The 17,863-nt window shown below is 41.8% G+C and overlaps 1 protein-coding gene across 2 annotated transcripts in view; it reads right to left on the reverse strand.

The window, feature by feature from the left end:
* The window catches only part of FILIP1 (filamin A interacting protein 1), a 192,432-nt gene that overhangs the window by 47,310 nt on the left and 127,259 nt on the right, over nucleotides 1-17,863 (reverse strand). For both annotated transcript variants that reach the window (XM_007456599.1, XM_007456600.1), the window contains exon 3: nucleotides 5,972-6,145. In XM_007456599.1, the coding sequence (XP_007456661.1) occupies nucleotides 5,972-6,145 (174 nt within the window). The remainder of the gene's footprint in view (nucleotides 1-5,971; nucleotides 6,146-17,863) is intronic.

The following is a 17,863-nucleotide window of genomic DNA, read 5'->3' on the forward strand; positions in this document are numbered from 1 at the left end:
ATAAGATGGTACATTGTACTCTCCCTCAGGTGCTGTCTCCAGAGTCTAGGAGAGAGTAATAGGAACCTGGTGGTGGTCATCTAACCTATTTATGCCAATAATAATGTTTCAAGTCATCTGTCAGACTCCTGCAGTTATCCCTCAATCCATTCAAGGAACTCAGGAGGCAAAGATGAGGGCGTTTTTAATTGGATGGTTGACTGAGATACCCAGAGAGAGAAACACTGTAGGGGCATCTGGAGGAAAAACAGCATATGTTGATATTAATTGTTACAGGGCAGCCTAGGTAGGACTGCTAGGCCCTAGCTTCAGTATGTTCTGTCCATATGGGCCTTTGAGATTGGCTGTTCTCAGCAGCTACCGTGCTGGGACTAGGCACCTGGAGTAGCTGCTGTTGTCTCTGTGGGCTGTGTTCACCTCACCTACACCAGTACAGCTTGACTTCAGCACTGGTTACATAATCAGGAAGACAGTCTTTTTGTCCTTTAATGCATCTGGAAGGATGCTGACACATTGGTGTGTGAGCTGCGTTTTTCACCCAGAACTGCAGACCAGACTTTCTTTTTTTTTTAATTTTTTTTATTTTTGGCTGTGTTGGGTCTTCGTTGCTGCGCGCGGGCTTTCTCTAGTTGCGGCGAGTGGGAGCTACTCTTCGTTGTGGTGCGTGGGCTTCTCATTGCAGTGGCTTCCCTTGTTGCAGAGCATGGGCTCTAGGAGCGTGGGCTTCGGTAGTTGTGGCACAGGGGTTCAGTAGTTGAGGCTTGTGGGCTCTAGAGCGCAGGCTCAGTAGTTGTGGTGTACAGGCTTAGTTGCTCTGCGGCATGTGGGATCTTCCCGGACCAGGGCTTGAACCCATGTCCCCTGCATTGGCAGGTGGATTCTTAACCACTGTACCACCAGGGAAGCCCTGCAGACCAGATTTTAAACTGCAAAGGTAGTAAATTCCTCTTTAGCAATAAAGCATTACTGTGTGAGAATCTAGCTTTCAGTTTTAAATTCTGGTTGTAAGAACTAACATAGGTAGCGACAGATCAGCTGTGCCAGACCCTGTTTCTCATTATTTTGTTTGGAACTGCACTGAGCTCCTAGGAGAGAACTGAAGTGGGCTGACCTCTTGGATCTGTGTGGCTTGTCCAGAGACTCTGAAGACCACCTCCCAGTGGATTCATAAATCATGTATACTGTGTCCCATGGCTTTGGGTTTTCAGGCTCCAAATTGTGGCTGAACCACAGAGGAATGGTAGTTCCTATTACTGAATAGTGAAAGCGAAATGGGCACCTATTACTTTGGAAATGTAGCTCCCACTGGACAGAGGTGTAAGGAAAATTGAATGAGATCATCATAGCAACAAAGGCCAAAATTTACTAAGGAAAGAGTGTACCTAAATCAGGTTGGTGGAGAAGTTCAGGGACTTGAGATGGGGAGAAATTTCAGTATGTTTCAGACAAAAGGATCATGGTTTAGGGAATGATTTTAGCTCTGTTATCAACAGAGGGCTAATGCGAAAAATATTAAGGAATTTAAGAAGAGAGAAATCTACTTAAGAGGAAACATGAGGCCTTAAGGACCAAACTGGAAAGACCAAAAGGGAAATGGATCTAAGTGCCCTTAAAGACAGGGCTATAAAAAAAAAAAGAGAGAGAGAGAGATTTTAGTCTTTGTTGAATCAGAATGGGTGATAGAGGAGGTAGAGACAGGAGAGCCTAGAGAGCAGAGCAGTGTGACTGCCCCACAAAGAGGGTGTCAGGATCAGGGAAATGTTTGAGGAACATGCTGTAAAACTGCAGATGGTTCTTCATGAGATCAGTTGGGGCCCTTTCTCTTGAAGACTGCAACAGCTATTCAAAGTGGTTACATAAAATATAGACATGCTGAAGAATTAAAATCTGAGATCAGGGCAGGATATGTAAAGCAATTTGGGGTGAGTTTCATGGTGTCAGCCACGGTGGATGGGCCCTGAGCGAACATGCTCAAGAAACTTGGAGATGTAGATTTCGAAGGAAAGATGAGACAAACGAAAGGGTATTCAGGCAGGACAGCAGCAGATTCAGTCCAAACACCGGTGTGCTGTGACGGGAAAAGACTCCTTAGGAGATCATCCAACTCAAGAACATAAAAGTGGATAAGGTTTGTGTTGACAAAGGATCCTTTTGGCAGACTCATAACTCCTTGGTTTTGCTTCTCTCACTGAGGGTGACCACACACTACACAATACGGAAGGTAATATTCAGAAAACAAATGTCTGGGTCTGAAAGCATAGGGGAAGTTAGAGGCAATCAAACAAAAACTCTACAATCCCTAAAATAGTGATAGAGAAAGAAGGGGCCATTTGAAAATCTGGTCAAAAACAACAATAACAATAAAACTCAGCTGAGCCTTCCTATTGGAGGAAAGGTTGTGACAAAAGAAAACATTTTTATTGTCTTGAGTAGGACAAGTTACCCAAGAATTAGAGAGTTCAAACACGAGGGAAGGCAAAGTTCTGAGGAACGGTCAACTGGGTAAGGTTAGGTCCCTACTAGGCCCCAAGGCAGACAGGCTTCAGAAGGTCACCTGCGGGAAGGGGTAATACCACACCGAAACAAGGGGGCGGTAAGGAAAACCACCGGAACGAGATGGGTTTCCTAGGCCTGGACATCGTGGCTGAAAAAAGAAAAAGATTAAAGAGATTTCACATATGCAGGTTGGGGCTTCCCTGGCAGCGAAGTGGTTAAGAATCCGCCTGCCAATGCAGGGGACACGGGTTCGAGCCCTGGTCAGGGAAGATCCGACGTGCCGCGGAGCAGCTAAGCCCGTGCGCCACAACTACTGAGCCTGCACTCTAGAGCCTGCGAGCCACAACTACTGAAGCCCGCGCAGCTAGAGCCCGTGCTCCGCAACAAGAGGAGCCACCGCCATAAGAAGCCCACGCACAGCAACAAAGACCCAATGCAGCCAAAAATAAATAAATAAATAAAGATATGCAGGTGGAAAAGTAGAGCACCTAAAATAAGACCTAGGCATGGAGGATGTCACCACTGCAAATCCCTAAACTTCACAAAAAGACAGATAGGTTTCAAATGCCACTCACTGAGGGCAAGGATAATGCATGAAACAGATTCCTCCACCCAACCCAGGATTCGCCATTTCCCATAATTATTAGCCTCTTGATGGCGGCAGGCTCTGTCTGATGGGGACAAGTTCCCCCACACTGACTGGCATCCTGTTGTACCTGAAGATTTTCTCTATCCACCCTTCTTCCCTCAGACACCCTCTAAATCTCTGCCTTGATCTTGGTGACATGAGCCTGCTTTGTGCTGAGTCCTGAGGTCAAGGAATATTATTATACTTGAGAAAAATTGACCTTGGAGCTGGGGCTTTTCTTGCATTTTTAACAATTTATGAATGTGAGGTTGATACTATGATAACTGCACATGTCCTAATAATCTTTGGACTCTTTGAGTAAACACAGATTAAAGGACTTCAGGATGTATTAATTCAACTTTGAAAATGCCTAAGATTAAGATCCTTCTGGCTAAAGCTAAGCAGAATAAGAATTTGGGAAGGAAAGAAACTGAACCCTTAATTTCTTTGCAGTTTTGCTTAAGAATTATGAACTTTGATATCTCAGACTTTAGTTTACAAGGAAGTTCAGGGGGATTTAATATTTGTTGCTTAATTTCTCCCCAGATACCTGGCAAGAGAGGGGGGTCCACCATATTGGGTTCACTGCTTAACCTTTGGTGAGTTCTGTTGGATGACCTAGCTGGGCCTAATTTGGGATGAAAATTAGAATAAGCAGTGATTTTTGGCTTGAGGTACAGCATGGCTTCTAGGAACAAGAGCTGGACTATCTTCTCATGATACCAGGAGGCTAATGGAACAGTAATATATGGGATTCTTACATCATGAACTTGGAAGCAACTCTTTTGCTCCTGAGCAACAGGAACTTTATTATTAAGCCCAAAGGGTTAAGAAACCAAAAATCTGTAAATGGTGGAAGAAATCTTTTCTCCTTTCAGCATTCTGTTTCTCTCACAAAGCAGGACTTCACCATTTTGCCAGTGCTGGGAAAAGTAGCTTCTGTCCTTCCCTCTACCTCCTTATTCCTTCCTCCCCAAGGGAGGAACAACTGTTCAGATTGTTGAGTTGAGGGGAGAAAGGAACCAAGAAGCATGCCCAGCTTAAGCAAACTCCAATAGGACAACCCAAAAGAAAGGTGAGTGTTTTCTGCTCTGCTCCTCTGTCCACTTGGGTTAGGCCTACTTTTTGAAGGTAAGTTGGAAACGCCTTCCTTTATGTACTGTCCATAGAACTCAGTGGGTCAGAGGCAGTGATTCTGGTTGTATGTGCTCTGCAGACCTACCTCTCTCCCTTGAGGGGTCATACCAAGCTCTAACTTGGGAGAAAAGAACTAAGAAGGCCAAATGATACTATTTATCCAAGCCAAGTTCTTCAATCCAGGTGATTATAATAATCATATAAAACTGATGTTTTGGGCTTCCCTGGTGGCACAGTGGTTGAGAGTCCACCTGCTGATGCAGGGGACACAGGTTCGTGCCCCAGTCCGGGAAGATCCCACATGCCGCGGAGCGGCTGGGCCCGTGAGCCATGGCCGCTGGGCCTGCGCCTCCGGAGCCTGTGCTCCGCAACGGGAGAGGCCACAGCAGTGAGAGGCCCGCGTACTGCAAACAAAACAAAACAAAAAAACTGATATTTTGACCTCTCTATGTCTTTTACTCCTCGAGTCTCTCCAGGTTTGGAACTAAATAAGCGTGTGAGCAATTATCACCCTCAGCTCCCAGCAAATACTAATGGCTGATATTTGTTGAGTAGCTAGTATGTTCCAGACACTATGTTAAAAGTTTTACAGGCATTGCTTCATTTAATCCTCACAACTCTATGAGATGTGCACATGACAGAGAAGAACACTGAGGCTTAAAGAGTTGAAGTGACCTGCTACAGGCAGCTAATAACTGTGGGTTATCTCAAACATGAAAGTGGATTCAGCCAGTTGACTGTATTCTATCATATATTGATAATTATCTCTTGATGCTTAAAGAAAAGATGAGAACAGAGCTCCAGTTCATCCTGGTTGCAGAAATTAGAAAATTATGGGGCTGTCAATCTGTCATGAATACTTTCTAAAGCAGATCTTTCTGAGATCTGTCAAGCTGAACTGCTGCAAAGGCTTGTCTTAAGCTAAATTACAATAAATTGCTTCGCACTTTTCATTTCTGTGTTCTTTATTCATTTATGATACTAATTTCATATCTATGATTTTTTTTAACATGAATTCCGAAGAGTCAGTATGGCTAGATCCATCAACTGGTTCCCTGATTCTTCATTGAACTTCTACTATGATATGAGAGTATTTTTAACATGTAATATCATGGGTAATTAACAACAATAGTTGATAGTTCCTAATACAGTCTTGCATAAAAATGATTAAATATTGTCCTATTAGATTCCCTTTCATCTTAAAGAACTGCCCTAAGCCTTCCATTGGGATTTTGCTTCAACTTTTATGTTTTAGCCATTCACATGAGACCATTTTAATTGTCTATAAGATATCAAAACTGACTGGCTTTATAACCATAAATATCAATAATAAAAATCAGTTTAATTTTAGGCTGCCAATTTGATAATAATCTGAAAATTCAATGCTAAAACCCATAAGCACCTCAAATTTTTACACATATCCCCTCTTAGAGAAATAAAAGAATAACAGACTGAAGAGCAGGTAACTATCATAATCACATGAGAAACATATTTCGGGCTTTAAGTATATTTAAGGAAATACTTCTACAATTCTTATCAATGAAATGTATCCACAGTAATTCTGAATTCTTTAATTATACTTTAATTCTATATTAGGGCATCACAAAATGCTTGCCTTTGAAAGAAAATGTTAAAGCATGTAAAATGGAAGGATGTGGAGACATCCCTCTGAGGCTTCCTTCTCAGGGACTTGTCGGGGTATGTTTTTACCTCTGAGATGGGTTTCTCATACACATCTTCTCCTATGGACTTCTCCTGGGCCAGGATGGCATCTCGGTGCAGGACCCGCAGCACTTTCTCTGGCTCCGCAGACCCGTAATGAGCCTCCAGAACCTCAGGCTTGGTTTTCTCCGTCTTCAGCATGTGGATCACATCTTCCCTGGCCTGTGGTGGAAAGTGCAGCAAGGTCAGACGGTTGACAACATAAATCCTATGCCGGGCTCACAAAATCAACACGGAGTTTATTGAATATATTCCTGTCTCGTCAGGGCTATGGGCAAATTTACTGGGTGTTTTTTGTTCTTTTTTTTTTTTTTTTTTTTTTCCATACCCAAAGCAGACTGGCAAGCAGATACTCTCCTTCAGGTTGCTAGGAAGCCGGCAAGCAGAAAAAGGGGTTGTGCTAACATTAACTACATAAAAAGTGCTTAGTGATCTAAGTAGCAGTGATTCTGAGAAGGGGGAGGACTGCTCCTGGGGACACTTAGCCCTTTTCAGTGCACATGAGGTCAATGGCAATTTAAAGTTTTCTAGTTTTCTGTTTATGCCCTCAATATACAGTATTCAAATCTGGCTTAAAAAAAAAAAACAAAACCCTGCTCTCCCCTATTCCGGTTCTAACTCCGTGTATAATTAACAAAAACAGCCTTTATTAGTGATTTCCTGTTTCCCATCAAGTGATCCATTTTGCACAGAAACACATGGTTGGGAGCTCTCATGGTGCTGGGCTGGGCTTCTCAATCTAATGTATTCCCGCTGAAGGTGAAACTTAACTCCTGTAATATCCAGACTGCCAATCAGAGCCAGGTTGGTGGGGTCAGAGTTGTTCTTTTGGTTTATTAGCAAAACTTTAGTGTCTTGTTGAAGCTCTTGAGAAAACCACATGATTATAGGCTTTCAATCATATTGACTGTGGTTCCCATCACATAATGCAAATACATCTGGATGTATTGTCTACTGATGAGGAATGATGAACTTTGTAGTTATGACGGAACTGACTTTGACCAAACGTACTCCCATCTGGTTGTATACTTGTTTTTCCAGTAATGGTGATGGGTATGAAGTACCCTTACTTCATCCCAACTTGTACCAGAGAACACACTGGTGGCAATAGAATTTCAGTCTGTGACGATGGAATAGAGTTTTCCCCTGTGTTATGCTAACTGGGGGTTTTAAATCATAAACCTGGCTCGTTATCATGGTATTCTAAACAAGGGAGCTAACTAGTTAGCCCTGAGACAGGACCATTATAAAGTTTGTCTTTCTTGAGATTTCTCACTTTTATTGCTTTTTCACAGTCTCCAAATTCATCTAATTCCAAATGGCTAAAGACGAATTTATTATAGAAACGTCACTGAAATTTGCAAATTTTCCCTATGTTGTGTCTGCCACATATACATGTGCTCCTTTCAAGACAAAAATGGAAAATAATAATTTTGAAGAAAACAGTGGTTTGGAATTAGCGAGAAAGTTAAAGTCAGAAAAGAGTTGAATGGAAAGGCAATGTGTTTCCACGCAGGGCGAAAGGACGAAGCGCAGACACAGTCAGGCTAGCTGTACAGTGTCTTTGTGCAAATTAGAAAGAGATGCCCGCTTCTTCCAGGAGACACAACCCTGAGTCAGAGTGAAGCCTGCCTAACGAGCAAAGAGTGGGCTGTGGTTCACCCCTATTCAGTCCCTCTGCCAGGCACCCCTATGCAAGGCACAACTCCACATCTATGTATGGTGACCCTGTACTGAAGGAGTCCAAGGTATGTCCATTGTTCTCAGTCTTCAGGCAGATGATGTAAACACAGAGCTTTGCAACTGTAAATAAGTAGCTATTTTAGTTTAAAAGTTGAAGCTATCCACTTAAAAAATATGTAAATATTATTGGTATCTTTCCTTTTTTTTTTGCGGTACGCGGGCCTCTCACTGTTGTGGCCTCTCCCGTTGCGGAGCACAGGATCCGGACGCGCAGGCTCAGCGGCCATGGCTCACGGGCCCAGCCGCTCCGCGTCCCGGACCGAGGCACAAACCCGTGCCCCCTGCATCGAAGGGCGGACTCTCAACCACTGCGCCACCAGGAAAGCCCATATCTTTCTTTTTAACCAAATCTTTCTAGTTCTCTTAGAAGAAAACGACTGACGTGAAACACCTATTTCTTTTCTCCCTAAAAAATGTGCTTATGCTTGAACTGTATTGACTGTGTTATGCTGCATACACCAGACATTTCATTCTGAGTTCAATTACCCTAGACACCAATTACCAAAGAAAAAGAGGCTATGGTTATGTAACACTGTGCATTACGTATTTAGAGCCACATTACTCTTCCGGGACTAAAAGCTTTTTAATTGCTGTAGTAATGATCATAGAAGGAAGACGAATATTGCCCATAAATCACTGCTATTGAGAATAGTTTACTATAGTAAATCAAATATTCATATTGTGATATCTGTTTAATCAGTGGAATAATAAAGATGTGATCATAGTAAATTTTTTTCATTACTTTAAACATGTGATTCAATTTATGTAATTAAGATCCTACGTTTTGGGGATAAAACCACTTTATGCCTCTGAGAGTCTTGTTAATTTTTGTAGAAAAGACTGAAGTTCAAAATGTAAGAAAGTTCCTATCCTTGAATGTTACTATTTTCACTCAGAAGTTTTTGTTGTTGTTGTTATTTTTGTTTTTGCTTTTTTCTGCGGTACGCGGGCCTCCCACTGTTGTGGCCTCTCGCGTTGCAGAGCACAGGCTCCGGACGCGCAGGCTCAGCGGCCATGGCTCACGGGCCCAGCCGCTCCGCGGCACGTGGGATCTTCCCGAGCCAGGGCACGAGCCCGCGTCCCCTGCATCGGCAGGCGGACTCTCAACCACTGCGCCACCAGGGAAGCCCTCACTTGGAAGTTTTAAAACAAGCAAGTAAAGTCTTAGCATGCCGGGGAGCTGCTAAATAGGCCACTGTATTTACGTAGATGTAAAAGGACCCAGAGGGAGGAATACTTTGAAGAGGGCTCTAGAAAGGGGAGAAAAGGAGGTCAGAGGAAGAAGAGACAATGAAAATGTTCAACTGACTTAGTCCTGGTGATGGAGAATAAATAGGAGCTTAGGGTATAGAAACAGACACAGAGGGGCCACAGCCTTCTCTTCCATCCTACCTGGTTCCCCTTTGTGCCAAGGGAGACATACGGTGGCCAAAAACAAAGATGTCCCTGCAGAATTGAAACTGCACCCCGTGGAGCAAGGGGTTGTCTCAATTGGCTGCATAAAGAGCTGATTCCAAACACAGGGGGGCAGCAGAGGGCCGCTGTGCAAAGCCTGGGGCCGACAGGTGAGTGTGTGATCCGTCTCACAAAGTCAAGGGTGGGTATCTGGTCTTTGCTGTCAAAGTAGGGATGGGGCGACAGACACAGGGCAGGTAGAGCCCACACAGGTGGTATAGTTCAAAATAAGGCTGAATCCAATCATCCATTCAATACATATTTGTGCACATTCAGTACTGGAGATATAATTGCATCCTGAGGCATTGAAGTCTAGGGGGAAATAGACAATCAGTTGAAAGTCACTTACATTATAACATGACAAACCTTGGGATGGAGGAGATACAGGGGGCTAAGAACTTGGTCCAGAAGAACACTTGACTTGAATCTGAGCTGACGGAGGAGGCTTCCTGGAGAAAGTGACCCGAAATCTCACAATAAGTATTTGAGCCAGAGAAAGAGGGGTGGAGCTAGGCTAAGAGTGTTCTTGGCCAAGGGAAACCTGTAGGCAAAGGCCAAACTGAATAGATTTAGATGCATGGGCTGGGGCCACAGGAGGCCGAAGTGATAAACAACGGGCAACTCATGAAAAGCCTCTAAACCAGGCAGTGAGTTTGCATTTTATCACAGAACAGCAAGAAGCCTTGGAATTTTTAACCATCGGGATTGTGACACGGTCAGATGGTTGGAAAGATCATCCATCTGCTGTGTTAAACACAAATTCTGAATCAGCAGATCTGATGGTGTAACCCAGGAATTGTGATTTAAAATATCTCTGCAGGTGATTATGAAGCATAGCTGCACTTAGAAACCACTACTTTAGGCCAGTTCAGCACCAAAAGCACTTAAAATGTCTGCTCTGTTCAAGGTTCCCAGCAGGCTCACCTGATTCCCGGGGACTTGCTTGCCCCAGAGGTTTCTCCTGTTCTCACTGTGTTATCAATTCCACTGATTCTCCTTCACCAAGGAATCATGGTCACTTCAGACCAGCAGCATAAACTAGGAGGGTCCCCAGAAACTGGTGAAAGTATTTGCTACCTCTGTGCAAATGAGGGTGACCAACTGTCCTGGTTTGCCTGGGACCAAGAAGAACAGAATCCCACAAAGCTGGACTTCTGCAAATCAGGACAGTCCCAGGCAAGTTGGGACGAGTTGGTTATCCCAGGGCAAACACGGAGTGGTCAGGAGACTGGATATTCCAAAATGTCCCTGCATCTGGCAGGGCAGCCATGGTGGACTTAACTGTACTCAGAAACTGAATTTCACTGACAGTGTTTCCAAAACTTAGCTTTCTTTACAGGCAAAACTCCATCATTGATGATTATGCCTAGTGACAATTTTAACTATTTTTTAAACTTGTGGGGTTTTTTAATCTTTGGGAAAAACCCATAATGAGTAGGAAAGAATGCTTAGTTCTTATGCCCATGTGACATAGCTGTTCTACACTCCTAAAATGGGTACATGTCTAACTTTGGGAGGACAGAGGAATCAGAATGAGCTGTGGAACTTCAAATTAGACATGGTGCATCCTCTTGAAGCACTCAGATTACTTAAAGACTAGGGTGGATGGTAAGTAGTTTAAAACCCTTTCAGAAGATTAATACAATATTAATATTTACTTGAATGTTTAGGACAAAACACAAGACTTAAAAAACATTTGCTTGAGGTGGACAGCTTGGGACAGCTTCTTAGACGATGCCACCATGATCCCCGGCCTGGCAGTCCACTCACTTAGGTTGAGAGCAAACACAGCCAGGTGGGAAGTTTGAGAAGCCTGCCCCTAACTATTGACATTGCACACCTCAAACAAGACATTCCCTGCCAAGAGCTGCTGACCTTGAATGGAGAATGCATTTTCTTTTTTTTTTCTTTTTGGGCACGCCAAGCAGCATGTGGGATCTTAGTTCCCCAACCAGGGATCAAACCCACAACCCCCTGCAGTGGAAGCACAGAGTCTTAACCACTGGACACCAGGGAAGTTAAGTCCCTGGAGGGTGCATTTTGAGGAAAGAATAAATTTATTTCCATGCTATGGAAGAATCAGAATGTCACAGTTTCTAAACACCATCACTTCTTTGAATTATTCAGTTAACCACATAAATATGGTCTATTGCTGCACTGAGCTAAGGAGCGCTGGAAAAGATGGTCCTGGAATACCAACATATGCCCATACTGTAAATGCTTTCCCATTCTGGGAACTCAACTCAATGTTCCATATCTGTTTAAATAATGTAATTTATTAGTTTACTTGCCTATTTGTTTCTTAGGCTGTGAGCCGCTTTGAGAACAGGGACTGTGTCTGCAGTGTCTACTAAAGGGTGCCTGCCCACATGATAGGCACTCAGTAAATATTTGTGGAAATAAAAGTAAAATTAAGTGATGTGAAGTCAGAGAGGCATAAACTGCCGCTGAAAATCTCAGAACAACCTTAATTGTTTAGCTTCGTTTAAAAGAGTTAAACAATTACATTTCTCAACTTCTGCTCTTTCATCTGACGTTCTTGTCTACAATTTAGGAGTCACTTTGTTCTTCTTAAGTTTATTCCAAAAAGAAAATATGTAAACTGAATAAGGAAAAACAGTACATTCCACTAGAATGTTACAACAGGAAACAATCTTTAAACCTCATACAAATTGAATTATACTATTTACCCTAGTTAGGTAAAATGGAATATTATAAACGTATTGGAAGAAAAAAAGCTAAGTAATTTATGATGGCATTAGCTATTATTATAGAAATTAAACCCATTTTTTTTTCTCCTCAGTGTTAGAAAGCAAATTTAACATAATTAGTGACACAACAACATACAAGGAGAAGATTAGTTTAGAGGGCCATTGGGGCTAAAAATGTGTCTTTAGGTTTTTTCTGGAGAAATTTCTCTCCACAACTATATGGTTAATAATAGCCTAAAAGTCTCTATACTGCTTGTTCATTAAAGATTACTCCTTTCTAGCACTTCAGACCAAATATTATCCAAAAGAAATCTTTTATTAAAATATCACAAGCAGATGCTGTTTTTCATATTAAAACTTGCTTTTATTAATACCATGATAGCTTGAATTTTTAAAAGTAAAATTCCTAAAAATCCCAATTATGTTTTCTGCAGAAATAGAAAAATCCATTCTAAAGTGCATATGGAATTTCAAGGGACCCCCAAAGAGCCAGTCTTGAAAGAGAACAAAGTTGGAGGTCTCACACTTTCTGATTTCAAAACTTACAACAAAGCTACAGCAATCAAAACAGTGTGATACTGCCATAAATACAGACATTTAGACTAGTAGAATAGAATAGAGATCCCAGAAATAAAACCTCACATATATGGTCAAAAGATCTTTAATCAGAATGCCAAGACCATTCAATGGAAAAGGATAGTCTTTTCAACAAGTGATGCTGGGAAAACTGTATATCCACAAAGAATGAAGATGCAACAGAATGAAGATGGACCCTTACCTTACACCACATACAAAACAACTCAAAACGAATCAAAGACCTGAATGGAGAACTAAAACTCTTAGAAGAAAACATAGGGGAAAAACTTCATAATATTGGATTTGGCAATGATTTCTTGGATATAACACCAAAAAAACAAGCAATAAAATAAAAAATAGATAAGTTGAACTACATCTAAATTTAAAACTTCTGTGTATCAAAGAACACAATCAACAGAGTGAAAAGCAACCCACAGAATGGGAGAAAATATTTGCAAATCATATATCTGATGAGGGGTTAATATCCAGAATATACAAAGAACTCCTATAACTGAACAACAACAACAAAAACCCTGATTTTCAAATGGGCAAAAGACTTAAATAGATGTTTCTTTTTTAAGTTTTACTGAAGCATAGTTGATATACAATATTATATAAGTTACAGGTGTACAATATAGTGATTCACAATTTTTAAAGTTTATACTCCATTTATAGTTATTATAAAATATTGACTATATTCCCCATGTGGTACAATACATCCTTGTGGCTTACTTTATACCTAATAGTTTGTACCTCTTAATCCCCTACCCCTGTATTGCCCTTCCCCACTTCCCTCTCCCCACTGGTAACCACTAGTTTGTTCTGTATATCTGTGAGTCCGCTTCTTTTTTGTTATATTCACTAGTTTGTTGTATTTTTTAGATTCCACATATAAGTGATATCATACAGTATTTGTCTTTCTCTGCCTGACTTATTTCACTTGGCTTAATGCCCTTCAAGTCCATCCACGGTGTTACAAATGGCAAAATTTTGTTCTTTTTTATGGCTGAGTAGTATTCCATTGTATGTATATATTTATATATACATACACACATAAATATATATACACACACATAAATATATATACACACACATATACACACACATATATATGTATATATATATATATATATACACACACACATAAATATATATACACACACATATACACACCTTCTTTATCCATTCATCTGTTGCTTCCGTATCTTGTTAGGTTGCTTCCATATCTTGGCAGTTGTAAATAATGCTGCTATGAACATTGGGGTGCATGTATCTTTTTGAATTTGTGTTTTTGGGTTTTTTCAGATACATACCTAAATAGACATTTCTCTAAAAATATACAAATGGCCAACAAGCACATGAAAAGACACTCAATATTGCTGATCATTAGGGAAATGCAAATCAAAACCACAACAAGATACCACTTCACACACATTAGGATGGATATCATCAAAACAAATAAACAAAAAACAGGAAATAAGTATTGGCAAGGATGTAGAGAAATTGGAATCCTTGTACACTGTAAAATGGTTTAGGCACTATGGAAAACAGTATGGTGGTTTTTCAAAAAATTACAAATAAATTACCATATGATCCAGTAATTCTATTACAAATAAATTACCATATGATCCAGTAATTGAAAGCAGGAACACTTAGGTTTATAGCAGCATACTATTAGCAGTCACCAAAAGAAGGAATACAACATCTGTACTCACTGACAGATGAATGGATAAACAGATGTAGTATATACATACCCTCCAATATTGCTCAGCCTTTTGAGAAAAAGGAAATTCTGACACATGCTACAACCTGGATGAAACTTGAAGACACTTGGCCAAGTGAAATAAGCCAGTCACAGAAGGACAAATACTATTCCATTTACATGAGGTACTTAGAAAAGTCAAATTCATAGAGAAAAAGGAGAGTGGTGGTTAGCAGGGACAGGAGGGAAAGGAGGATGGAGAGCTATTGTTTAATGTGTACAGAGTTCCAGGTTTGGAAGATGAAAAACGTTCTAGAGATGGATGCATGGTGGTGATAGTGCACAGCAAGGTGAATGCATTTAATGCCAATGGATTGTACACTTAAAAATGGTTAAAATGGTAAATGTTGTTAAAATGGTAAATGTTATGTATATTTTGCCACAATTAAAAAAAAAACTACCACCTTGTTTACCCCCCAAAAATTCAAATAAGAAAAGAAAATACAAACCATCCCCAATCCTTTATCTAGAGAATACCACTTTTTTAAAAAGGTAAAATTCCATGTAGAAAATTATAAAAGTGCACTCACGTTTTCTTGTGGTTAGTTATCTGAACATGACAGTCATCCATGGATTTAAACACATTTTCTTTACTTATGTGGTTTTCTTCTATTTTCTATTTTCTTTTTTTTTTTTTTTTTTTGGGTATGCGGGCCTCTCATTGTTGTGGCCTCTCCCGTTGCGGAGCACAGGCTCCGGATGCGCAGGCTCAGCGGCCATGGCTCACGGGTCCAGCCGCTCCGCGGCATGTGGGATCCTCCCAGACCGGGGCACGAACCCGTGTCCCCTGCATCGGCAGGCGGACTCTCAACCACTGCGCCACCAGGGAAGCCCTCTTCTATTTTCTTTTTTACCCACATTGGGATATTAATAGCAAGACAACTGCTGTGTCCCAGATTAGAAATTAGATAAGGCCACAGGTTCCCCCCTTCAGTGCTGTGGTTCTGCAGTGTATAGTGTCTTAAATTCCAAAAGACTACAGGCTTTTGGTTCTGTGCTAATAAAGACCTTAGGCAGAGCCCTTGAACTGCCTGCCCCTACATGTAATCAGGTCCAACAGACAGAGTCCAGCTTTCTGTGCGCTGGTTGAGAAGCTGAATTCCGTAAAACGTGGGAGAAGTCATTGCTGAGGCACAACTCTATGATTGTTTTCTCACTGTAGTTGTTTACCCAGCTGCATGAATTTAACCCCGTCAACATAAACCAGCTAGAGGAGACCCAAGACAGATACAGCATCTGTACCAGACTTTGCACAGATAGCTGTATACAGACACCTCTGGTACAATTCTGCTTATTTATGTAAATTTTCTTCACCTCCTTACTTTATCCTGTGATTGTCTCCTTCCCATATGGTCTCTAGAAGTATTTTTGAAGCTTGAGTGAAATCCTTCCATGTAATCTTGTCTGGAGGATTGACTGGCAGGGTGGCCCTGACACAGGGCTATTTGCATGAGGAACCCCGGCTCTTCCTGGGAAAGAGCTCATCCCAGAGGAGGAAGGGCATCATTTTGGTTGAAGGACAATGGGGCAGGGTCAGAGGGGAAGGGTGAGTCTGAGTGCAGCACAGCGTCTGTCACTCCGACGCCCTTCCAGCCCAGACGCCTCGACCTCCGCCTGAGTCCCAGGGTGAGGAACTACTGTAAGAGAGCCCAATAAGAACTAGAAGAATTGGTAAATTAGAATTCAGCAGTAGGCAGGGAAGGCGGGAAGAGGCAGCCCTCTCTATCTGGCATCATGCTCTCAGTGTACACATCAGTCTGAGACGCCTCTAAGTAGACACCAACTGATGTACATGGAGGAGAAAGCCCTGGGTCTCACACAGCAGAGCTGGCTGTGGGCTGGAGAGGGGAAAAGGACCAAGTGGCAAATGCCAAATGGTAGCCCAGAGCAGGCTGTGCAAGACGTGTGGGTCACCCTCTGGGGACTCCCTGCACATAAGGGGCCTGGCATCCCACAGAGCAGGTGAGGGCACAGGGAACGAGAGGGAGAAGGTAGTTTCTTTGATCTTATTCTCATCCTCTGACTGGTGAGGGCTGGGAAATATAAGTAATACTCTTTCAAAAGAGAAGATATTTCAATCAAACAAGACTACACTGTCTAGAAATAATTTATATGTAAGGTTTATTTGAATCACATAACATTAAATTCCTTAGGATTTGTTGTGTTTTTTGAGGTATTCATTTCAGCCTCTGACCTAAGTGATTTGTATATTTGTAGCATACATTTGACCAACTTAGAACAAGTAGAGTTTAATTTTTTGAACAAAAATACAAGAAAATCTCAGCCACTATGAACCTACAGGGCATGTCACACTGAATATTTACTTTTATAAGTAATTGAAAAATATTTACTTTAAACAACAGAGTTGTTTAACTGTAGGGGTTTGGGAATAGGATGAATTCCCAAACTGAATTCATTTAGAATTCAAATGAATTATGAAGTCCCTTTCCTTTCAAATAAGAATGTAATATACATAAGTTAATGTCTTTCTGAGAACTTGGTGTCAGTCGTTCTAAGTATCAGCTGTTCTGGTGTACTGAAGATGTTTATTGTAATGTGCTTCCTTAACCCACTTGTTTTTTGTCGTTCTCTTTATTTTTAAATTATTTTTATTTTTGGCTGCATTGGGTCTTAGTTGCAGCATGCGGCCTCTTCGTTGTGGCACTTGGGCTCTCTCTAGTTGAGGCGTGCAGGCTCTGTAGTTGTGACATGCAGGCTTAGTTGCCCTGCAGCATGTGGGATCTTAGTTCCCCAACCAGGGATTGAACCCACGTCCCCTGCATTGGTAGGTGGATTCTCAACCACTGGACCACCAGGGAAGTCCCTGTCTTTCTCTTTAAACAAGTTGCTGATGGAAGCTTAGAGCTAGTTTTTTGCTTATTTTTACTCCTACTAAAGAGAAGCAATGTGGTACAAACAGCATGCACTTGGGACTCGAGTTAGAAACATACATCAGCACTACTGTTAGTGTGACTTGAATGAGTTAGCTTCTCTGAACTCAGTTTCTTCATCTGTAAAATGGGCACAGCAGTAGTTCCCTCACAGGTTTTACATGAGCTGATGTATAAAGGTACCTGGCAAATGTTAGCTACCCTGCCCTTTAGCAGCCAAACAGACATATTGTGGCTCTGCTAACGTGACCTTCAGCCACTTAGCTCTGAACTTCATCTTCCCCACCCTGTAAGAGATTGAAATATATGTGAAGTGGTTAATATAGTGCCTGAAATACTGTGGATGCCCAATAAAAGGCAATTTCCTCTTTTTTCTTTTCTCATAGGAGTGAGTTGACTGATGTGGAACAGCTGGATCTATTGGGCAGCACAGCGAAAAGCCTTTCCACAAACTGCATCAGTAAGTCAAAGGCTAAGGCAGTTCTCCTCAGCCCTGTGGCTCTCGATATCCTGTGACTCCCCAGACCACTCATAACAGTACCTGCAACTCCTGTGCCACAGGCTTCACGGACACTGGCAGCCCCTGCTGGCTTGCCCCGCGCCTCCGAGCTCCCTGCACTATTTGTTGGTGTGCTTTGAAGGAGCAGCTCCTTGCCGAATTCAAGCATTTGGACTCCACGGTTTATGCGAGAGTCTGCAGTTTCTTCATCACCCCTGTCAAAAGTTTATGTTGCAGCAGGAA

The sequence above is a fragment of the Lipotes vexillifer genome, unplaced genomic scaffold (assembly GCF_000442215.2).
Source record: "Lipotes vexillifer unplaced genomic scaffold, Lipotes_vexillifer_v1.1 scaffold1226, whole genome shotgun sequence".
NCBI lineage: Eukaryota > Metazoa > Chordata > Mammalia > Artiodactyla > Lipotidae > Lipotes > Lipotes vexillifer.